The 24,215-nt window shown below is 36.8% G+C and overlaps 1 protein-coding gene across 4 annotated transcripts in view; it reads left to right on the forward strand.

Moving 5' to 3' along the window:
• Positions 1 to 313: 313 nt before the first annotated feature.
• Positions 314 to 24,215, forward strand: part of ABCB4 (ATP binding cassette subfamily B member 4) — a 67,967-nt gene continuing 44,065 nt past the window's right edge. For 2 of the 4 annotated variants that reach the window (XM_039878211.1, XM_039878214.1), the window contains exons 1-12: positions 627 to 752; positions 950 to 1,035; positions 4,429 to 4,477; positions 7,640 to 7,790; positions 13,304 to 13,361; positions 14,427 to 14,618; positions 15,644 to 15,815; positions 16,781 to 16,905; positions 19,450 to 19,621; positions 21,776 to 21,889; positions 22,925 to 23,035; positions 23,254 to 23,379. In XM_039878211.1, the coding sequence (XP_039734145.1) occupies positions 956 to 1,035; positions 4,429 to 4,477; positions 7,640 to 7,790; positions 13,304 to 13,361; positions 14,427 to 14,618; positions 15,644 to 15,815; positions 16,781 to 16,905; positions 19,450 to 19,621; positions 21,776 to 21,889; positions 22,925 to 23,035; positions 23,254 to 23,379 (1,350 nt within the window). In that variant the 5' untranslated portion in view covers positions 627 to 752; positions 950 to 955. Of the gene's footprint in view, positions 377 to 626; positions 753 to 949; positions 1,036 to 4,428; positions 4,478 to 7,639; positions 7,791 to 13,303; positions 13,362 to 14,426; positions 14,619 to 15,643; positions 15,816 to 16,780; positions 16,906 to 19,449; positions 19,622 to 21,775; positions 21,890 to 22,924; positions 23,036 to 23,253; positions 23,380 to 24,215 lie in introns of those variants that run through there. The other 2 variants (XM_039878212.1, XM_039878215.1) reach the window with 2 other exon arrangements.

Here is a 24,215-nt window from a genome sequence, read left to right on the forward strand (position 1 = left end):
ACTTAAGCTCTCTGGGCATTAGTTTCTTGTAATCAAAACAAAACAAAACAAAACAAAACAAAACAAAACAAAACAAAACAAAAACCCGCAGGTTTTGAATCAGGGGATCTCTAAAGCCCCCTCTAGCCCTAGAGTTCTAAGTATTAAAAAGGCACTGACAGCGTTCCTCTTCTCCAAAGAGTATAATGTGATTCCTGACCCCGGTTAGTCCCTGCCATCCCTGGAGATGGCTGGGTTCGGTGCCACCTGTACCAGACCTGGATATGCAGAAACAGGAAGCGAGTCTAGTGCTCTCTCTTGGTCCTCGACAGCCCCTTGATTGTTGAGCCTACAGAAACAGTTCTTGCATGTGTTCGAAAAGAAAACTGAGCGCCAAGTAAGTGTGACAGTCACTTGGGGGGGGGCGGGGGGGAGCCTGCAGAAGAGGCTCTCCGAGCAGCGGGCGGCACCAGGCTGATCGCCGGCTTATCGCCGGCAGCTGGCGCGGCCCGGCCGGGGCTGGCTGCTCGCCCGGGTGGGCGGCGAGGGCAGCACGCTGGGCCCCTCACCGCGCCTGGCCTGCGGAGCTAGCGCGGCGGGCGGCGGGAGCTGCTCCTGCGGCCCGGGGCTCTCGCCCCGGCGGCGGCGGCAGGCGTCGCTGGGGCCCGACGCGCGCGGGGGGCGGGGGCGAAGCCGCGCGAGCAAAGTCCAGGCCCCTCGATCGCAGCGCCCGGCGCGCCCAGCGGCTCGGTGGGAGACGCGCTAGGTCTGAGGTGAGCGAGGCCCGGGAGCGCCGGGAACCCCCGGGACGGTGGGCGCGAGGCAGGGACAGCGGGACCTCCACCCGGCGCCCCTGGGCCCGACCCCCGCGCCCAGCTCGCACCCCTCGGGCGGGGGCTGCGAGGAGGCTGGCTGTCCTCCCCGAGCTGGGGTGAGTGCATTTGGACCTGAAGCTGTGGTTTCTCCCCAGGCTGAGATGGATCCCGAGGCGGGAAGGAACGGAACTGCCCGGCGCCGGGTGAGAGCAGAAGGTGACTTTGAACTGAGCAGCAGCAGGTACATCATCCGGCACCGTTTTTCCGTTACCCGGGAATCAGCGGGGCCAAATTCGGCCTCGTAAAGAAGTTGAGAAAAATCTGTTTGATGCCTTTGGCCTTTGTTTTGGAGGTTCTTTGGAGAGTCTTGTCTGAGGTTCTGACCTTTCTTAAGGAATGTTACAGATGCCTCTTTTGCAACAGGCTCAGGAAGAAGAGGCTGTCTTTAAAAGTGCCCGCTTCCCTTTGTGCAGGGTGATTCGATGAATATCTGCGTTGTATAACATCCCTTGCATTATATAACTCAAAACTTTTACAAATAACTTTCATAAACATCATCTGATTTTTCATGCTTATAGAGCACCAGACATCTGCTGTTGATGGTTGTGCTTTTTAGAACAGAGGTCGTGAAGCAAAAACTCCCTCCTCTCCCTCATTCCTGTTCCTCTTTTTCTTACCCCTTCCCCCTCCTCCCAGCGCCAGCCGGGTTCCGTATTTCTTCGTTCTGGGCAGTGAGATAGGGAGGAGGTCCTCAGGCAGCCTACTCTTCTGTAACCTGCGCTTCCAAATCAGATGTTGTTCAAATGTAAGGCGGAAACCTCAGTGTTTCCTTTGCGTGCGCGTCTTTCTCCCGGCGCTGGCTTCTTGATTCCCAGGGGCCCTTGTTAAGAGCACTTCACTGGCCCTAGTAGGAGCAGAAGCAACTATTCAATGGTGTGTTGTCTCTGTTTCCTCTTTCACTGTGGGAATAGTGAATCATTTTCTCCTTTAGCTTCAAATAGTTTATGAAGTTGTTATGGTCTCTGAGTTCACACCAGGCCATCCAGAACTAATTGACCTGTGTCATCGAGTAATCACCCAGAGGGACAAATTTATCAAGTGTGTCTATCCTCAAGCTGCAAGGGAACTGATTAGCCAACTGCAATACGCCTATCTGATGTTTAAACAGAAGCATTATTTTAGACTGTTAACTTCTTCATACAGTGATATTGCTCTATTCCTTCTAAGTACTATGGTGCTCATTCACAGAAAATTTAGTTTGCCATATAGAATTGGAAAACCGATGGATGGTAGTATTTCTACCAGAAAGATGTGGTGTTCATCAACTGCCAATTTAGGGATTGACTGTGAATCTATAAATAGATGGCATTTTCACAAGGAAGGCTATTTATGTCTTGCCCTGGCTGAACATTTGATGAGTGTACAAAGGAGCTATCCCTGTGAAAAATGCAGTAACACTCCAAAACCTAAGGAAGGTCGCAGAAGTGGAGCTCACAGCCTTCTGCTGGAAAGAAGAAAACAGTTCAAAAGAGGAATATGAAAAGTTAAGAATACATTAAGACTGTAAGATTATGAAATTAAATGAAATGGGACTAATTTTTATAAAAAGCAGACCAAAGCTTATACATTCAAAGGAAGTTAAACTCACTTTAGTTATTTAGGGCAAATTAAGAGTTAGTTATATGATTATTCTAATCATGCTGCTATTGCCTGTGGCACATTCCTTTGAAGATACTTAGTGGCAGATGTCTGTCCTTTGATTTTAGCAAATGTTCTAAATAATTTGGGATCAAGTTTTATGATTAAAACTTTATCACCTATCTGGAAATTTAAGCTAAATAAATGCATTTTAGGCAAAAATAAAATAAAACCTTTGCCCTCATGGAGTTTATTGTATGACAGGCAGACATAAATAATACACATGCTAAATAAGTAAACTACAACAAATGTTAGAAGGTAATGAATGCTATAGAAAAACATTAATTGAGGCCAAGGAAATCAGGAGTACAAGGAGGAAGTAGTTTACAATTTTAAATAAGGCAGCAGGTCTTATTGAGAAGGCAATATTTGAGCACGGATATGGAAGAAATGAGAGAAGAGAGCTCTGTGGGTGTCTGAAGAGAGGGCATTCCTGGTGGAGGTGACTGAAAATGTAAAGACTCTGCAATGGGAAAATGTTTGGTGTGTTCACAGAACAGCAGAGGGGCCATGGTGGCTGGAACAGAGCAAGCAGCCATGGAAGTGGGCAAGGTAGTCAGAGAGGTTACGAGGAAACAGATCATGTAGGGCTCTAGAAGCCAATGTAAGATTTGGTTTTTACTCTGAGAAAAGTGAGAATAGTAGTGTGATATGATTCGAGTTTTTAAATGATTACTCTGGCTGTTGTGTTGAGAATAGACTAAAAGGGGCATAAGTGGAAGTGGGGAGACTAACAGGAGTTCTCCTGAGCTACTGGGGTAGCAGTAAAATTGGTGAGCAGTGGTTGAATTCAGGATGTATTTTGAATGTAGAGCAAACAAGACTTCCTGACACCACTCACCATAAAACTTCAGAAGAGTGACCCTTACTATATTTAGATCAACATGTATTTTTTTCAGCAAAGGAAGAATTTATACTGGTTCCCCCTTATCCATGGGGAATGCACTCCGAGACCCCCCTGTGGAAGCCTGAAACCTCAGATAGTATAGAACCCTACATATATTCTGTTTTTCCCTATGCATGCATACCTGTGATAAAGTTTAATTTATAAAAATTGACACAGTAAGAGATTAACAACCATAACTAATAGTAAAATAGAATAGTTATAACAATATGCTATAATAAAAGTTATGTGAATGTTTTCTCTCTCCCTCTCTTTCTCTCTGTCAAAATATCTTATTGTACTATATTCACCTTTCCTTATCTCGTGATGATGTGAGATGATAAAATGCCTTATTAAGTTGAGAACTTTTACCTTTTCACTTAAAGGAAGCACTTTAAGGCTTCTCTTTGGCATGTGCAAATTTTTGCCATCACCGCTCTTGCGCTTTGAAGCCATTAAGTAAAATGAGAGTTATTTGAATACAAGCACAGTGATACTGTCATGGTCGATCTGATAACTGAGATCGCTTCTAAGAGGTGAGTAGCATCTACAGCATAGATACACTAGACAAAGGGATGATTTATGTCCTCAGCGGTACAGAGAGAGATTTCATTACAATACTCAGAATGGTGTACAATTTAAAACTTTTGAAGTGTTTATTTCTAGAATTTTCCACTTAATATTTTCAGACTATAGTTGACTATGGGTAACTGAAACTGGGGAAAGCAAAACTGCAGGTAAGGGGGGAGTGTAATTGATTTGGCAGACATTATTAATACATTCATCTTGCCCCTGTATGTGAGCTCGGTAAGGAAAGTGACCATTTCTTGTTTATCCAGATATCCTTGTAGTACCTTGGACAGTTACTTCAGTTACTTGGTGATTGCCTTGCAATATTTGTTGAACTGGATAATTTTGACAATTTGTGGACATCACTGTTTTATATTTGAAAATATTATAATAGTTGAATGTGATAACATCTCAAATTTATATTCAGTTGACTATGAAACATTTTGTAATAGTTTCGAATTCAAACAATTATATTCTTTACAGCAAACAAGACAGGAAAAAGAAAGTGAATTTGATTGGACCATTAACACTGGTAAGTTGTAAAATAATAAATGTGAATAATTCTTTCCTTCATTCAAATCTGGTGTAGAATCAATAGTTATAGAGCCAGCACTTTAAGATTGTCTACAGGCAGTGACAGATTTTTCCCTGCTACACCTGTGCTGGCTGAGGTTGGCTCATTGTAGTCATGGCCCAAGATGGATGATAAAAGAGGTAGGGGTAGGTTGGCTATGAAACAGAACAGAGCTAACTGGTTTACAGTGAAATTGAAAATAGGATTTGTGTTTGTAGCACCAGACAAACTAACCAATTTCAGAAAAATGAATCTCTACATTTGTTTCACAAAACCCCCACACATTTAACTTAAAATAAGCTTGCATGTAAAGTGATTGTTAACTATAGAAATTTTAAGACAATTAAGAAGTCTGTGTTCACATTTGGCTTCCAAGATAATTGATTAAATGTAGAGTAACTATTAGAGATTTAGATTATGTTCAGCACAATTCTCAGTGGCTTTCTGCTGGCACGAGGCAAGCCAACATATTTTTGCAAGAAGTCTAATCTGTTTTTCATTTGTCTCAGAGAGGCGGCCCAAGAAAGTGTTTGCCCACTTGTGGTAAATATGATGTGTTTCAAACTATGATAGCCATTATTCAGTAGTAAAAAAAGTTGATATTAAGTAGCATGTCAGCTGAAATTTCCAACTTAATAAGTAAATGGCTGAAAAGACACCAAAACATCCTAGGTCTTGAACATTGCTGCAGATTTCTCAAGTCACCACAAAGCCCCTGTTTATTCTCTTCTTCCTTATTCTCGTGATGTTTTTGTTTAAAAGTATCAATAACAGTATTTTTTTTAATTTAGTGCTTTAGAGGATAAACTGTAAAACTAAATCTGGTTTTGTTGCATAGGTTTTCAATCTGCCTCCTACATAAAATAAAATACCATGAACCTAAAGTAGAAATGTGGAAATTTTCTTGAATATAAAAGCTAAAATTTAAATTAAATATAAATGTAATCTTTTTCAGACTCTGAATAGATTTTTTTTTGTCTCAAAAGAGATTCAGGAAAAATACTGTACTTTTTAAAAAAACTTCCCTCTCTCATCGTTCAATTACAATTAACTTACAATATTATATTAGTTTCAGGTGTATTGCATAGTGACTAGACATTTACAAAACTACTTCATCAGAAATTAGAAATGTATTGTTTTGTTGAAAAATCACTGAAAACAATCTAGCTATACTTAGTACCTTGCTTAGAAACAAGGAAATTTTATTTAAGTAGTTTGAAAAGCATTTAAAATATTCCTCAATTTCATGTAAATATTCAGTAAAGAAAACATTACATGACGACCTGATCCTGTGCTTGAAACTGTAGTGGACAGACCCAAGCGTTCTAACTCCCTTCCCTAGGAACCACAGAATTGAACCCTGGGGACACTAGTCTCTTTTATAGCAATTTCAGGGACCCTTCCCCATTTGCTCTTGACTTCACTTGCTCCCCTTTTTTTGTTCCAAATTTCACTTGGCTTCTGACCCTTTGTCTCTTTTGGCACTCTTGCTTGCCCTGTGTGTTTGATGATAGAATTTGGCCTTCCCTTACTGAACTTCTGGAACTCTCTGAGGAAAGTTTGCACACACACTCCCCCTCCCCACCTCACCATGTGTGTCTGACCTCATCCTGCCCTGGGGTATTGACCCTATCTGACTCAGCTTCGGCTCTTAAAAACCCCACTCTGCCAAGTCTGACTCATCCATTCTCCTGATGACTGTCCCTTGTCCCCAAAAAGCAGGTGGGGTGGAGTGAGGAAAATGGATAGAGGGAAAAAGTTTAAAAGAGGGGAGAGATGCAAGGGACAGAGGAGAAGGTATAGAAATGGAAAAATAAGACAACGATGTAGTCTGAAAGAGGAGGAAAGGAGAACAAAGAGAGCCAAAGAACAGTTAATCAAAAATGAGAAGAAAAAGTGAGAAATTGGAGAAGACTGAAAAACAGTGAAGGAAAAGTCTTTGGAGTATTGTGACATTGATCAGCTATTTTCATTTGTGGGTGTTGCGTACTTCACTGTGACAACTAGTGTCCCCCCTCTAAGTGATAGTACTAAGTACATTGTACATGGATGATACTAAGATAAGACCAAGATCCCTGGTATGGCCCTTGAGGCCTTTTCTACCTCTCTCTAATATCGTCTCCACACTCTGTACTGTCCACTTCAGGAATTCCACCATGTGGAGCTGCCTGAAAACTCTATGCAGTTTCTAGTCACCTTGCTCTTCTAAGCCTAAACATTCCCTATTTCCTGTGCATTCCCCAATTCTTTAACTAACTCCTCCTACTCTTTAAGATTCTGTAATGAGCATCCTCCCCATGAGCAAGAATTCTCTAAAGCAGGGGTTCCCAACACCCCAGGCCTCGGATCCTTACAGGTCTGGCCTGTTAGGAACCAGGCCGCACAGCAGGTGAGTGGTGGGCAAACAAGTGAAGCTTCATCTGTATTTGCAGCCACTTCCCAGTGCTAGCATCACCACCTCAGCTCCACCTCAGATGATCAGGCATTAGATTCTCGTAGGAGTACTGGTCCCTGGTGCCAAAATGTTAGGGACCACTGCTCTAACGTACACAGATAGGTACTCCATAATGTTTGTTTCACTTCACTACTGAGCTGCCTTTCAAAAGCGAACTTAAACCTTTTAAAAGGATCTTATTCTCAAAACTCAGAAGTCCTGTTTCCCCTACTTGTAATTCTCCCTCTGAAATATTCTGAATGTCATTTTAAAGGATGTGATGCGCGTGTGCATGTGCATATGTGCATGTGTTTGTTAGGGTGTGTGTGTATGTGTGTGTGTGTGTACTCCTAGTTGTCCTTAATTCACTACATCAGGAGTTCTGGAAGATCAAACAACATTTCTTCTTAGAACCAAACCTTTATCCCTTCTGATTATATTACAGTCATTCAAGCAAATAAGATACTGATTAAACAGAATCAGATTGATTTCTTCACAGAATATAAAATAAATAGAATCATGAAATTAGTCTGTCAATGATCTGGGTTGAAATTCTCCTTCTTACCTAATACATTTATTTGCAACTATTACAAATGTACTGACCTTAAATAAAAATCCAAAGAACATATAATTGTGGAAAAGATAAATTCTATACCACAAGGTAAGATAAGTTTTTTTTTTTTCAGTTTCGATACTCTGATTGGCAGGATAAATTATTTATGTCCCTGGGCACAATCATGGCCATTGCTCATGGATCAGGCCTCCCTCTAATGATGATAGTATTTGGAGACATGACTGACAGATTTGTTATTACTTCAGGAAACTTATCCTTTCCAGGTAAGCATTTCTCTACTTGTTTTTTTAATGCATCGTACTCCTTTAACTAGGTGAAAGATTAGAAATTGATTTTGCTATTCATCATGTACTTGTTTAATGATTTAGATATCTGATTTAGACTCTAGGTATTACAGAAGAAATTGTGAAATTCTCAGAAAATTCCTTGAATACTCAAATTTCAAGAACTGGGTGTATGCTGTTTGACAGGATAAGGAAATATATAGAAAGTAGAGAAGTCACTGTACATGAAGACAGTGGAACTGTAACAGTATACCTATTCAATATTCATCCCATTAGTGATTACTGGTAAATTTCAAAAGATACCAGTTAACATGGCAGTACTTCTTAGCTGTGTCCAGCTTGTAGATCTGTTTCTGGTTTCCTTTTCTTTTCCTCCCGTCTTTTTTTTATTACACATAGAAAGAAAGGCAGTTTCAACTTTCTACCAGGCTTGAGGCTCAGTTCCTTCCAAACAACCTTTTGGGCACTAGATTAGAGAAGATTGAGTGGAGATTTATTGGTCCACAGATGGTGGAATATAAGGAAAAAATACCCATAAAGAAAAGACAGCTTTCATAGCAAAGATGCCTGAGAAAAAGTGGACCCTATAATTTAGATAATATTCAGTAAGAGTTTTCAGTGTTCACAGATTAAGAACTGTATATTTGGTTAGCAGCATAGGGCTTATGTGTAATTACCTAAGAGAATATGATTGCTTGATTTATACACTAGGACCTGTATACATAAATATTGATAAACATTAATACCTTTTAGAAAACTAGTAAAAGCATCCTTTGAATAGAAAAAAAAAGCTCCTACAAAAACACAGTTTATGTATTCTCAATTACTATTGTTTCTGAGAAGACCCTCTTTATAATAAAAGTAACAACAATAATAGTAATCTTTCATTGTATTTCTTATCTGCTAGGTCCTATTTCACTTAACCCTCATAAAAACAGTCTTACATAGTAGGTAATACTGTTCTTCTTAACATATGAGGAAACTGAAGCTCGGAGAGGATAAATAACTTGTCCAAAGTTACATAGCTGGTGAGGGTTAGGACAGAAATCAAATCCAGGTTTTCTTATTATCTAAACCATGCTCATTACCATATAAATACATGATACTGCCAATGTAAATAATTATGCTTTCTCTTTTTAAAAAAATATGTTTGAGAAACTTTTAAATGGATTACTGTGTTTAACCAGTGACCAAAACTTTAACATAAACACCATAAAGGTAAAGTTGGAGTAATATAAGACATTTAGAAAGCCTTTAAGGAAATGAGGGGTGGGAATTTTCTATTTGTTTTCTTTTGACTTTTTAGAAGCTCTATAGATTATTATGCTTTATACATATATAAAGCAGGGTGATGCTCATATTCAGACACATCAGTCAAAAACTGGTTTCAATTCAGGATTAAAAAGAGTCAGATTAATGGATGAATGGATAAACAAAATACGATATATTGTACAATGGAACAATATTCAGCCTTAAAAAGAAAGGAAATCCTGACACATGCAGCAACATGGATGACCCTTGAGGACATTATGCTAAGTGAAACAAGCCAGTCGAATACAAAAAGATAAACACTGTATGATTCCACTTCTATGAGGTATCTAGAGTAGTCAAATTCATAGAAACAGAAAGTAGAATAATGGTTACCAGGGATTGGGGGTAGGAGGAAATAAGGAGTTGTTTAATGCATAAAGTTTCAGTTTTGCAACGTAAAAAAAGTTCTGGAGATTGGTTGTACAACAATGTGAATATACTTAACATTGCTGAACCATACACTTAAAATGGTTAAGATGGTAAATGTTATGTTATGTGTATTTTATCACACTTAAATTTTTTTTAAAAAATCAGATTAAAACAATGCAACACACTTATCACAAATAAGTTAGCATTTGTACTACTTTTACTAGTCTTGTTTTTAGAACACCAGAATAATTCCACAGTTTTCTTATTTGGAGCAGTTTGCTTGTTTTTTACTTGCTTCTAATTATGCAACCTAATTACTGTGAAGTTGGACAGGCAGGCAGGTGCCATGTGCTGTGCCTAGGGCCAAACTCAAGGTCTTTCTGAGGAATGGCACGAACTCGTCACTGACAGACCTGTGCTTGCTGGAACGCTAAACCCTCTAGAGTTGCCAGCTTAGTTTCAGTAGCCTCCAAACGTTACGACATTTTTAGCCACATTTATCATTAGGCCTTATTGACTATCTCGGAGGATTAGAATGGGAAGTCCCTCTAATGTTATTAATATCCAATGTCTACTCTTTGGTAATTTTTAAAAGTAATATTCTCATTCCTCCTTGGAGAAATGCAATCTTTAAATTTCATACTCACTCTAAATCCAAAGAGCTCATTGATATGTTTAGAGTCATAGTTTAGCAACAATCATGGAGGTTGAAAGAAGATAGAATATGAAAGATAGAGCTGAGCTTACTAGCTCGTCTCATAGACATGATGTTTATTTAGAGTCTAGTCTTTAGAATTGTTGCGTTCTTGGACAGCTAGACTTAATGGGAGCCAAGTGAGAAGAGAATGTTAGACGAAAATGGCTTAAATTACAAGAGCGTCTGACAATGATTGATTGGGAACACAGCCCATCCTTGTCAACAGAATAAAGCCACTACGTGACAAGGTTGTTCCCTCACAATGACTCAGTTGTGCAGAAACTATGCGTAGAACATTCTGCATCCAAACCTTAAGGACAGAGTCATAGGAAACAGTTTTTCTGCAGAGTACCAAGAACCTGATATATTTTGTCCCAAGTCTATGTGACTGTAATAATCTAGGAAATTCTGTGAGGAAATTGATATATCCTACATGTCCTCGCATGGCTTTGGAGTTAAGAGAAAAAAGGCACTTTTGAGCCCCTTGTTACCTTAATTAACTGCCCATACTGCATAAGCCCCATGGACAAACACCACCTCTTTGTTTTGTACTGAATATTTCTATATGACAAAGGAAGTTTTAGGCAAAATTCAGGAAGGGAGACATTGACTTAATTTGAGACTCAAAAGTGATCATCATCAGTACTCCCTATGTAGTGTCTCCTTAAGTAAGCCTTAAGTTGTACAGTTATTTAGGCCCTTCATGCACAAGATGTATGACCTTGGGAAAGTTACTTAACTTCTATATTTACTGATCTCATCTTTGAAAAGTAATCATAGACTTACTGATAGAATTAAATAAGATGATTTATGTAAAGTGTCTAGAACTTAGTAAATGATCAATGAATATTGGGGAAAACTAGCTGTACGAACTTAGAAATGAAACAACTATTATAAATTTATGTTGACTCATCTATAAAGTGAATTAATTCTATGGGCGCTCTATAAAATGAATAGGCAGCTTCAAGAATTCTCCATTTCCTTGTTTTGGGAGGCATCCAGGTGAGTGAGAGTGGGCATTTTCTCCTCCATATTAGAATCAAGTGGAGGTTGGGGTATTTTTAGAAATATGATCTCTAGATTCAGTCAAAAGTTTTGATTTATGCTCTTGGGTGGAGCCTGGGCTTCTGTATTTTTCAAGCTCCTAATGTGATTCTAACAGGCAGATAGCACTGAGAAACCTTGAACCAGAAAACTATTTGGAAATTTTTTATGAGATTGAAGCATAATGGGTAGCACCTGAGAAGACCAGGTTTATGCCCTTTTTAGATCTAAAATCTCATGAGATTTCCAGCTCTAGAACTCCAGATCTAGAGTCCCATGACTCTTTAGGGAACACATCAACATATAGTTGCCTCACCTTCATCCTGGTTTCCTGGGATTTCTGGGGCTCCTAGGGTTACTAACCTAGTACTAGACTGCCATTCTTGGCCTGGGACTCTGAGAAAGGAGGGGTTCCAGTTCGGAATGCCCATAAATTCTTATTTTCTAGTAGGGAAGATCAATCTGAATTTTATATCCTTATTGAGAGAATTTAAAAGTTTGAGGTAGGTGTAGGAGGAGAGTTAAACTCATTTAAGATTTCACCTGATTTCTAAGTTCAAGGAAACAACCAACCCTGAACACATATATCTGGAGGTTTTCCAAGGATTTTGAACAATGATTTCTACAAATACCATATCTTTAGGATAGCTTGTCCGCCTCTAATTCCAAACTCAGTTCTGATTTGGCATATCAAAGGTACATATTTAAGAAGAACTAAGGAAGGAAATCAGCCTGCAGAACTGAACTGATAAGAACAGAAATAAAATGGTATGATTTCTCAAGGATCTGATAGCTGACAAAGAGCAAGAGTAATAAGAAGAAAAACTTTGCTGTGAACATCAGTAGAAGTTCAGTCCTGAGGGGGAAATTATGCTTGGTAATTGACCCTGACAGTAGTTTAAGTTTTAAATAAATGTCAACCTTATCTTTCTTTGAAAGAAGATAAGAAAGATACACAGCACCCAGAAAACATGACCTCTGGGTTATTTACACATGATAAAGGAACAAAGACTAGTTTCTCTCCCAGCATCATGGTAAACGAGAACTACCTACATTAGTATGTTTTCTTAGCAATGCTGTGTTGATATTTTATCCTATTATTTTGTGAATACAGTAGAGATGAGCTATTTCTTTTTATTTTTCACTTTGTGTTTTCAAAAGTTAAAATAAGTCATTACCACACGAATTAATCAGTATGGTATAGTGTTAGGAGCTGTATAGCATAGTGTTAGGACACGCAGACTATTTGCTAGCGGTATGACTTTGGGTAAGTTAATTTATCTCTGTGCCTCAATTTCCTTCCTCATATGTAAAATGGGGATCTCTAAAATAGTCTTACTCATAGGTTGTATGAAAAGTAAATGAATTAATATGTGTAAAGTGTTCAGAACAGAGCCTGTCATAAAATAAATAATAAATGCCAGCTGTTATGAAAACCAGGAAAGACACACTGACATTTTTATCATATTAGCCCAAATTAATGGACAATGTATTTCTTTCTAATTAATAATGCTTTAAAAATACCAGAATACAGTTTTGCTAGTAAACAAGACATGGAATACGTGACAATGATGACTATTTGATCCACTGATTTGTCTCTGAGCAACTCAGTTATCTTCCTTGTCTTTAATTTTTCTTCCTTTACAATGGATGTAATTCAATCTTTCTATTACTTAGGTCATAAGGAAGCACATATTAAAATAAATTTACACTCACAAGTATCTGTAAAGTACTTGAACCACTAAGAAAAAGAGTGCCGCTTAAATCCTGTATTTTCTATTTGGACCATTTATTTTTTCCTCCTCTGCCTTTTGTGGCTCCTTAGGAAGCGGCTTTGCTGAAGGCCCCAAACCACCAAGATGAGGGAAGAACCTGAGAGGTCTTATCTTCCCCCATCTAGACCTTAGATGTCCTGCGCCTAAACCCTTGGGCTTTTTATTTGTAAAGTGAAAAGAATGCATTTGAAAATGAAAAGAGAAAAGTGAAAAGATTTTTTTAAACCTGGCAATATCTATTAATAGTTTAACCTTTCAAAAATGTCTTATTTTTGTTTCATTTTGTTTTTATTTAGTGAATTTTTCATTGTCAATGTTAAATCCAGGCAGAATTCTGGAAGAAGAAATGACTAGGTAATTGGCTAATATATACTCTTTACTTTTTGTTATACTCTTTAACCTATTTTTATCATTTACACCACTCCTGACCCTGCCATTTAAAGTAAGTCGAATATATCATGGCCCTTTACTAATAAGTACTTCAGTGTGGTTCCTAAGAACAGGATATGCCCTTCATAACCACAGTAAAGTTGACAACTTCAGTAAATTTAATATCGATAACAATACTTTGATCTGATCTATCATCTGTATTCCAATTTTGTCAGCTGATCCAATAATGTCATTTATGGCATTCCCCACCCCCATCATTAGCCTTCTTAATAGACAGGCTAATGTCTATTAAGCTTGGAACATAATGTTTGTATGTTTACATATCAGTTAATGTTGCTGATATAAATGAGTACTATCTGTATGCTATAGCAGGCCTGAAAGGATTCCGTCCGGAAAAAGTTTTTTAAATTATATTAAAAATATATTTGAAAGTACGGAAACAAAATTTATTATTTTTGGAGATACTAACTTTCCTCTACTATAGTTAAGCCTTCACTCCAAATGTCATGTTTGAATTCATGACATTTTAGCATACTATTTAAAAATTTTTTTCAAATTCTGCCAAATAGGAAGAGGTGTTTTTGGGTTCTATGTGTAAACAATATGAGAAACCTTAGACTAAGAACCATTACCTATGCTCAATCTGTTTATTCCTACATTTGCAATATGTGAATAGTAGTGAAAATGTTTAGTATGAGATACGCAAGTCTAGAACATTAATTATGAAAGAAATATCAAATTGTATGTACAAATTGTCAATATCGGTTTAAAAGTGTTTCGCTAACACTGCTATTTTTTTCTTGTATAACCGCAGAAATTTATTTTTCTTTAGCTGATAATTCAAATAAATGTGCTATTCTCCTCTTATAATTTAAGAAAAGTAAAAAATTTAATGTGTATTTGTTATAATGTCCTACATAATCCTTGTGGTCAGTTCAGTAAACTTATTAATTCCCAATTCTGAAGATTACTCCTGAAAGAAATGAGTAAAGGACAATACTTAAAAGCAACTTTCTAATTATTTTCCAGATATGCATATTATTACTCAGGATTAGGTGCTGGAGTTTTCATTGCCGCCTATATACAAGTGTCATTCTGGACTTTGGCAGCTAACCGACAGATTAGGAAAATTAGGAAAGAATTTTTTCATGCTATTCTGCGACAAGAAATAGGTTGGTTTGACACCAATGACATCACTGAACTCAATACACGGCTAACAGAGTAAGTATATTACTAATGTCATACTTTCATAAAGAAATTAACCACTAATTGTGTGAAGGTTTTAAATGAAAAAAAAAAAGTTAATAGATTAGGTGTTTGCTATTTACTGGAAGTAGAACATGTGACGGCTGTTTATAGCACTTACAGCCTATGCCACAGTGTATTTTCCTTTTCTGTTAGTTTTTCTCCTCAGTTAGTAGGTTTATTTGAGAGCTGAGCTCACCTTAAATATTTGTTTTTCTCTCATGGAGCTTACCACAAGGCCTTACAGATGTTATGTACTCAATTAAGATGATTGAATAAATGAATGATTGAATGACTTCACAAAGAGACTTGTCTTAGTAATTATTGACTCTTCCCTTATTCAACAAATATTGAGGGCCCATTATGTGTTGAGCACTGTTTTGGATGTTTGTGATATACCAGTAAGACAAAGATTTTGTCCTCAAGTTGCTTACTTTCCAGCAGAGGGAGGTAGATAATAAACTTTTTCTTATTGGAGGTCCTGGTAAGAGTGTAGTGAGTTCAAAAAGGAGGGAAGATCAAGGAATTTAGGACCTGGTTGGCCTTCAGCATTGACTCAGTGAAATGAGCAGCCACTGCACATTTTTGATTGAAGAGTAACCTGTGCAGACTTCAGTTTTCAAAGGATCACACTAGCTGCTGTATTGAGAATAGACAGTGTTGAGAATATGGCTAAGGATAAAAGCAAGGAGCTCTTTCTAACTTCCGCTTTTAAACAAATTGACTCCTGTTCAAAATGTTAATGCTCCTCTAATAGGATTAACGAATTTAATAGTATCAACTTTAATTACATTGATTTCTTAGAAATTAAGGAACTAATCCAGGATCTCTCCCTTTGTACAGTAATTAGGTGGGAAAAAAATATCATTCAAGAGGCTAAGACTCTGAAAGAGGCTTGCAGTAGTGTGAATAAGTTTTATCTGTTTATTTGTTAGATGTCTGCTTCACCTTTCTAACTAAAGACCTCCTGCCTGTAACCACTTAAGTGTGATCTTTTTTAGTGACATCTCCAAAATCAGTGAAGGAATTGGTGACAAGGTTGGAATGTTCTTTCAAGCAGTAGCCACGTTTTTTGCAGGATTCATAGTGGGGTTCATCAGAGGATGGAAGCTCACCCTTGTGATAATGGCCATCAGCCCTGTCCTGGGACTGTCTGCAGCTGTCTGGGCAAAGGTATGTGAAACTTGGGCATTTTTGTGTGTGTTGACCCACACATACACGCAAAGTTATTTTTAAGTTGCAGTTTTGAATCACATTAAATTTATTTTTAATGTGATTCAAAATGTTACAGTTATTACCTCAATTATAATTTTTTTTTTTTTTTGCACTGCTATTATTTCTTCGAGTAAATCCTCTGGTGTAGTAGTTTAAATTACATCTATGGTTATATCCTTATTTAAGGAAAAACAATTTTAAAATATACATTTCTTCAAACTCCTGTGTGAATATAAACAATTTAAATAAAGTTTGGATTTGTTTGATTTATTTTTAATGGATAGTTAAGTGGCACTCTGCCAATTTTGCCTTACAATAAAATACACATAACCTGTTCTGCTTCAGCCAATATGGAAAGTTGAGAAATTTTACTGGCAATTTTTGCTCATTCCGGAGTTGATGTTTTTACTTTATAAACTATTGGATCTCTTTTGTTTGGATTCCTTTTTTTACCTTTCTCTTGCAACATCGTGCATAGCCATCTTATTATTCAGTAGAATGTTCGTGAGTAGATCTGAAAGTATTGTTTTCATAGTAATTAAAAATTGTGACGCAGTGAAGGAAAAGATGGGGAATCCTTTCAAAACAATATGATTTTATTTTAGGTTATTTTGCAATTAGCAAAGGAAAAAACAGTAGTTGTGGAACTTGAACTGTTCCCAAAAACTTTTTGTAGAGAGTTATGTGTTTATTTCCTTTTCCTGACTACTCCTGGAGGAGTATATCACAAGGGTAGATCAGATCTGGCCTGTGTAGGGGTGGAAGAAGCCTTTGGACCTGGTATACTGAGTGTTGTTAGCTTCATGATTTCAATGTTTGGTAAAAGATAGGATTTGGGAAGAAAAAGTAACTTTAAGAGTTGGTCAGACTGTCTTTTAACTTTTCTCCCCATACAAAATTATGAATGTTTCTCTTCTGCACAGATACTCTCGGCATATAGTGACAAAGAACTAGCTGCATATGCGAAAGCAGGTGCTGTGGCAGAAGAGGCTCTGGGGGCCATCCGGACCGTGATAGCTTTTGGGGGCCAGAACAAAGAGCAGGAAAGGTCAGGAAAGTTCTTTGTCCAGTGGTTCAAAAAACCCACTTTTACATTTTGTTGCTCATTCTTTTGTGGTATACGTTCACTACTTTCCTTTTCCTAATATTACTATCTGCCCCACAAAATATAGGCACCCTTTATCGATGGCTAGTGTTTGATGTCAGACTCTAAAGCAGAGTTCTTACCCTTTATGTTCCATGGACTCCTTTGGCAGTCTGATGAGGCCTGTGGACTCCCTTCTTAGAATAATTATTTTAAATGCATAAAACAAAATACATAGGATTACAAAGGAAACCAATTATATTGAAGTTCAGTTATCGAAATACTTTTAAATCGTGATAGAGCAAATATGTATATTTTTTGTTAACACAGTAAATGATAAGAGCTAACTATAGGTCTCACAGCTACTATAATTCCAAAGTAGAGATGTGGGTAAAAGATATTTCAAGATAATTGCATCAATCGTAATATGACATAAAAATGATCTGGGATTTCTACTGGCAATAAAGTCACAATTACTGCTAATAAAGCAGTTTGTTGCCTGTATTGATAATGAAAGAAAATGCTAAATTTCAATTAGAAGTTAATGAAAATAAATAAGTAATTTTCCCTCTATTCAAGTTCCTTGATCTTGGATCCCAGGTCAAGTACTCCTGCTCTAAAGGAACTTGATATACAAAAACCTAAATGCCAGAACAACGCCCACTGCCAAAGGCTCCTCCCTGCACTTTACTTAAATGTCCCCAACCAGTTTTCTTTAAATCTCCTAATATATGGTCAAAGTATAATTCTGTGTATTTTCTTTTGCCATTCTATGGGGCTCCTGGTACCCAGAACTCTTTAACATAGAAATTCTTGAAAATTCTCCAGCATTAAAAGCAAAGTTTCTCTAATTTCCACCATTTCATTTTCTATTTTCTATTCCTCAAGCCCTCTTCAAAACCACCGTGTTCTTGGTTCTCTAACCTCTCCCTTTTTCTCTCTTACCGCTGCTTCCTGTACACAATAGTCCACACAGACCACACTAACCCTCAGTTGGACCTCAGGATGTGAGTGTAATCAGTGCCGCTCCATTAGCTGCAATAAGCAAGCCGCCTAAGTGAAGGTAATTACAGCATGTCCACCACTGTCATGGAGCTTTGCGTCACATTGGGGACAATGTAAATCTCCCTGCACAGGCCTTGAGGCCCAGCCCAGGACTCATCCTAGTGTTGGGCCTGGCATGCTGTTTGTCTCCCCAGGGACGCAGCTCTGCTAAGTGAGTGCAATACCCAACACTGAGGAAACTACACTGAAGAGTTGGGTGCTTCAGTAATTAAAAAGACATACTTTTGGTGGCTGCGTACATTCTTTACAAATTAATAAATTCTCAACATCTCTTTTGGTTAAACTAAAAAATATGTTGTTTGTTTTTTGTTATAAACAGAAATACCTTATTTTATATGATATTTTTCCAAAGTCTCATTGTATATCATTGGATTTTTCCCCAAATTTAGGGAGCCAAATTAAATATTACACCCTCTCTGTGTCTAGTGTGGAAAGGCAGATTTAATTTAAATTGATGTAAAAAACATTGTAATTTAACCAAACCATTCTAGACATTTGTAATTTAACAGAATTGTAATTTAACAGAACCATTCTAGACATTTGTGCCTTTGTATTAAATGCTAGTAACATTAATTTTAATTCTATTCAAAAATTTAATAACAGAATGAGCAATGTTCAGAAAGAGATCAATTCTAAAACAATAATAGTAATGATAATAGAAATAGGAATTATCAGGTTTTGCCAACTATATGCCAGCACTGTACTAACTACTTTTAAGAATCTGTCAGCCTCACAATTATCTTGCAAGGGAGGCATTATTCACTTCATTTTACAAATGATGAAACTAAAATCTACAAACATTGAGTAAGAACCCATATCCCACAAGTAGTGACTACTTTATAACCTTGTATCTTGGCTTGACAGTTGAAGGTCAACCTGATCAAAAACAAAACAAAACACTATAAAGCAAAACAAAACAAAATAGCAAAGGCCCAAGTTTAAGTACAAGGACATGTAAAATTTCTGTCCCTCACCCAATAGGGCAATAGAGGAAGTATTTTATTTTCTCTAGAGAAGAGAAATTGAGTTGTATTAAGAAATCTATTTTAAGAGTCCTGAATAGTATTTACATTTTGGTGCCATTCTTGGTTGCCTTGGTTTTCTCTCCCACCTTAACTTTGATTTGTGATGCTGACCAGGAAGGTGATAATGATGTTCTTCCCTATCCCAGGAGTGAGAGTTCAGTTTTGGAACAGCTACAGGGACAGTGGTTGTACTGGTGATGACCGAGGGAGATGGGTCCAGGCCAGTAAAAGAAGGCTCAGATTGGCTCCAGTCGGGGCCGATCCTGAATTGGTTCAGTTCCCAGGAAGCTGGGTCTCACCAGGGGTTTCTTACTTTGATGACTTTGTTCCTTAAACATCCAACTACATAGGAGGTAAATATGGCTCAGATTACGGATTGATTTCTTATGATAACGTTTCTCCCCTCTTTTTCTGGTAGGTATCAGAAACATCTAGAAAATGCCAAAGAGATTGGAATTAAAAAAGCTATTTCAGCAAACATTTCCATGGGCATTGCCTTCCTATTAATATATGCATCATATGCTCTGGCCTTCTGGTATGGATCCACTCTAATTATATCAAAAGAATATACTCTTGGAAATGCAATGACTGTGAGTACTTTTCCTAATATTTATGAAGAACCTATAAATATTGTTTATTCATCTAACTTTTCTTTACGTTCATATTCCTTCTTTTTTGAAGGATGAGCCATGATTATAGGATTTTTTTCTTTTGGTGAATCTTTGCTCTGTCCTGTGGGCAGAGCTGGCCTTCTAGAATACACAAGGCGTAATTATGAGTGGGGCCAAGAAAATAGCATGTAGTAAGACCAATTAAGAAACATATACAATAAATGAAAGAAAATGAAAATTGAATGAATTTATGAATGAAGAAATATAGATTGGACTCATCATTCTGCCCTTGAGTTTCATTATATAAGAAAGTAAACATTATTATAGATAAGTCATAGTGTAAGAAATTGTTAAATTTACAAACTATAGAACATCACCTATCTAAAATACAAGATGAAGTTATTTTAGTTTGTTTTTCTTTTTGAAAATGAAGATAGTTTTATTTTGTAATTATAAAAATAATGTATACTAGTTATAAAAAGATTTAGAATACATCATTTAAAAATTAGGAGTTACTTAGAATTACTTATAATCTAATAATTGACTTATATTTAGTGATAACTTTTGGTATATCTATCTTCAAGATCATTTTCTATATATACACCCATTTTTTTTATTTCAAAACTGGAATTGTATTATGGATTCTATTTTGTAACCATTTTTATAAACTAGCAATATTTTGTGACTGTCTGCCCATATCAGTGACTGTCAGAACAACATGTAACCATTCAAATAGCAGTCTTTTAAAACCTGTTCTTCCCTATCTTTCTGAACAGAAGTATCTTTCTAAACAGAAGATGTTGAAACAATTTGGCCCTTTGCTGATGACTTAGGGCCATTGAGAAAATGAATGACTTCAAAATATTTTCTAGAGTGGTATCTGCATACTCCATTGAGGAGTTGAGAGCTGTCTGGCTGGATGAACTTTAACAATTGCTGTGTTGTTTTTTCCCCCTCTTATTTTGGTCTACTCTGGTTATCAACTTGGAAACTCTCTACCTTTCTTCACTTCCTTACTTGCTAAATTTTATGAAGAAAGGACATTGAATCCTGACTTTGCCATTCACTTTTTGTGATGAGTGTGTCCCCTGTGGCATAGTCTCCTCACTTGTGGTGTGTGGACAGTGACATCTCCCCAGTGGGGCTGGAGAGTGATTCCTGTGGTGCATAGGGAGCCCATCAACGCCCTCTGCATCAAGTACTCTAGTGCATTAACTTTATAACATATATTTGGATAGAGACTTTCTTGCTTTCTTACTGGTTCTTACCTGTATTGCAGATAGTGAATAGATACATGAGGGATATTTGAGTTCTGGGTACATGAAATGTTGTTGTTACTATCTTCTGAGAAAAGCCAGACTATGTGTAGAGTTTCACCATGCCTGGAGAGGAAGGAGTAGTTACAATTCATTTTTGTTTTCTTCAGTTGAGTTACACAATAATCTAGATTCTTGAAGCTATAGTCTTGGCTTTTCTATATCAACTTATTTTCCTAGTGAAAAAGTATATGAAGGGAAATGTGTTAAGCTTTTTGTGCTATAATACAGAATAATTGTGTAAAAGAATTATTAATCAGTGCACACAGGAGTGATTTAAGGTTTTATAGTGTGAATTGTTAGTCTTTATATTAAAAATTTTATCAAAATATGTATGTAAAATGGTACTTTTTAAGGACAATTCCATGGGGTCAAAATCTATCACATTTCATCTTGAACATTCTGTGTAATTCAATAAATCGTTAAAGAAAATCATATAGAACTGAATAATAATACTGATGGAAAATGCTTCCTTCTAGTGGCATTAGCTTCAGAGTCAAGAGTATAGGTTTGAAAACCTTTCTAACTCTGTTCTAAGTTCAGGAGAAGAGCAACAGATAGTTTGGCAGGCTAGACAAAAAAAATATTTTTGAGGTTGAAGAAACAAATTTGTGAAATGAAATGCTATAGTAACCTTGTAAATTTTGCTCTTTTGCTAAAAAAAAAAAAAAAAACCAAAAAAAAAAAAACCCCAAAAAAACCCCAGATAAACCTAAACTCAACCCTTTGTATAATGTGTTCTCAAACGAATCATATTTGAGATAATAATGGATGCCAGAATGGGACTTATAATTTTTTCTCATATTCTTTTGCTCAGGTCTTTTTTTCAATCCTGATCGGAGCTTTCAACGTTGGACAGGCTGCTCCATGTATTGACGCTTTTGCCAATGCAAGAGGAGCAGCATATGTGATCTTTGATATTATAGATAACGTGAGTTCTTTATTATTTTAATGCTGAAAAATTCTTTGAGGCTTGGATAATTAAATCTGGCTTTAGGTTAAATATCATGTGGAAATTAATTATGTGAAATCAACAACCTCTTCTTAGTAATGAATGAAACAAAATGCTTCATTAATATTTCTAAAAGTTTACTTTTAAGTAATATAATAACATTGATCTCATTTTGGAAAAGTACATCTGCACTAGTGTTATTATTAGAGTTCAGAGCAAAGATGTTTATCTTCTTAGTTTTCCCCCCTTTCTCTTTCATGTTGTAGCCAGACTGAGACAATTATGATTTCTATATAGGATGAGTGGATGGAAAATTATTGGTGGGACCAAAATTGACAGTATGTTTTGCTGTGGGTTGCCTTCCTCAAAAAAAAAGTGATCATTGCATGTTCGATATGATTTTGAATCAACTATATTAAATAAGTTGTATTGACTGCAGTGAAATAAATAGTTTTGACATATAAACTAAGTTTGATCATTTAATCCAAACAGTTCCTCCTGTTTCATTGATCTGAGTCATGGGAAAATTGCTCAGCTTCCCAATATGCTGAAAGTTTACATTATTCCTAAATAACTTGGCTCTAACGAATTGTTCATTCAGCCTTCTCAACCCAATCCATTACATTTATTATTTAGGAATAAGCTAATTTTCACTGAATGCCGAAATACCAGCTATATCAATCATGGCATGTTTTTGTTATTACAGTTGTATAAACATGCATTTCTGACCAGTTAGAAAATTTATAAGGCTGTGCCAAAACCTTAAAGCAAAATATTGTATAAAATGAAATGAGTATATCCCTTATGGTTTTTTGAGGAGATACCTGTTTTCTGAGAATGAATATTTCCTTAAACACACACATACACACACACAATGTTTACTTTGGGTTCTGTCTCATATGAGGGAGATTGTGCCATTCCAAGTCTTATTTTTGGAATTTGCCGAATCGTATTCCTTAAAATTGCAATTATTTGTTCTATGATGGAATAGTTATTGAATTTTGTTTTATTTAGAATCCTAAAATTGACAGTTTTTCAGAGAGAGGACATAAACCAGACAACATCAAAGGGAATTTGGAGTTCAGTGATGTCCATTTTTCTTACCCAGCTCGACCTAATGTCAAGGTACTGTCAGCAGTATTTATAGGGATTCCTAACTCAGACTGATTGTTTATCATCTTAAAGAATCCGAAGTCTCTGATCTTTTGATATTTATGTGCTTTTTCCTTTCTGGGTTATATTCCCTTATTTGATACTTTTTTCAAATTTAAAATTGAATTAAATTATTCCCCTTTTAGGGTTTCGTTGTAAAGTCTGTTATTTTTCTCTCTTTGCTCTCACAGATCTTGAAGGGCCTCAACCTGCAGATTCAGAGTGGGCAGACAGTAGCCCTGGTTGGGAACAGCGGCTGTGGGAAAAGTACAACAGTTCAGCTGATACAGAGGCTCTATGACCCTGCTGAGGGTATGGTAAGTGGGAAGAACCAAGTTCTCCAAAGCGGAAGTACCAATTAGCCCTTTGAAATTGTTTTTTAGTAACAAATTTGTATCTGAATGCAATTTTGGTAAAAGGGCTGTGGAATTGCAATGCCTTTGGATAATGCATTCAAACCCTTGGGCTAATTTAACAAAAGCATACAAGATGATAAAAGCCAAAGAAACTAGACAACATTTTTTTGTGTTCCAACTAAGCTTTTCATAATCACTAAATGACTGGAAAACAGTCATCCAAACCACTGAGAGGATTATTTGCAATGAGATATTTTGTTTGGTCAAAAATAGTCCCTGTGGAAATTGTTGACAACCTGGTCATCAGGGTCACAAGAAACCTTAGGACAGTAATTAAATTCATCAAAGATTAGTTCAGTTTTCTTAAATGTTAGAATAGCTGAAGGGGAAAGTGGGATAGTTTCTTAAGGAACTTCTGGGGACATGGGGAAAGTAATAGCCTAGGAGGGTATATATTTTTGCCGCTTAAAAATTTTGTTATAAATTCAGACTTACAGAGAGGTTGCAAGCAGGGAACTCACATATACCCTTCATCTAGATTTACTAATTATTTATATTTTGACCCACATGCTTTATCGTCTTATCTCTGTCTCCTCATGTGTATGTGCAGGGAACACACACACACATACATACACGAATTTTTTTTCTGAACCTTTGAGAGTAAGTTAAAGACATGATTTTTTGAATCCTAATACTTAAAAATATGTTTTCTAAGAATGATATTCTTTTATATAGCTACAAAACAATTATCGAAGTCAGTAATTTAATATTGATACAATACTAGCCCACAGTACATA

The sequence above is a fragment of the Pteropus medius genome, unplaced genomic scaffold, assembly GCF_902729225.1.
Source record: "Pteropus medius unplaced genomic scaffold, Ma_sr-lr_union100, whole genome shotgun sequence".
Lineage (NCBI taxonomy): Eukaryota > Metazoa > Chordata > Mammalia > Chiroptera > Pteropodidae > Pteropus > Pteropus medius.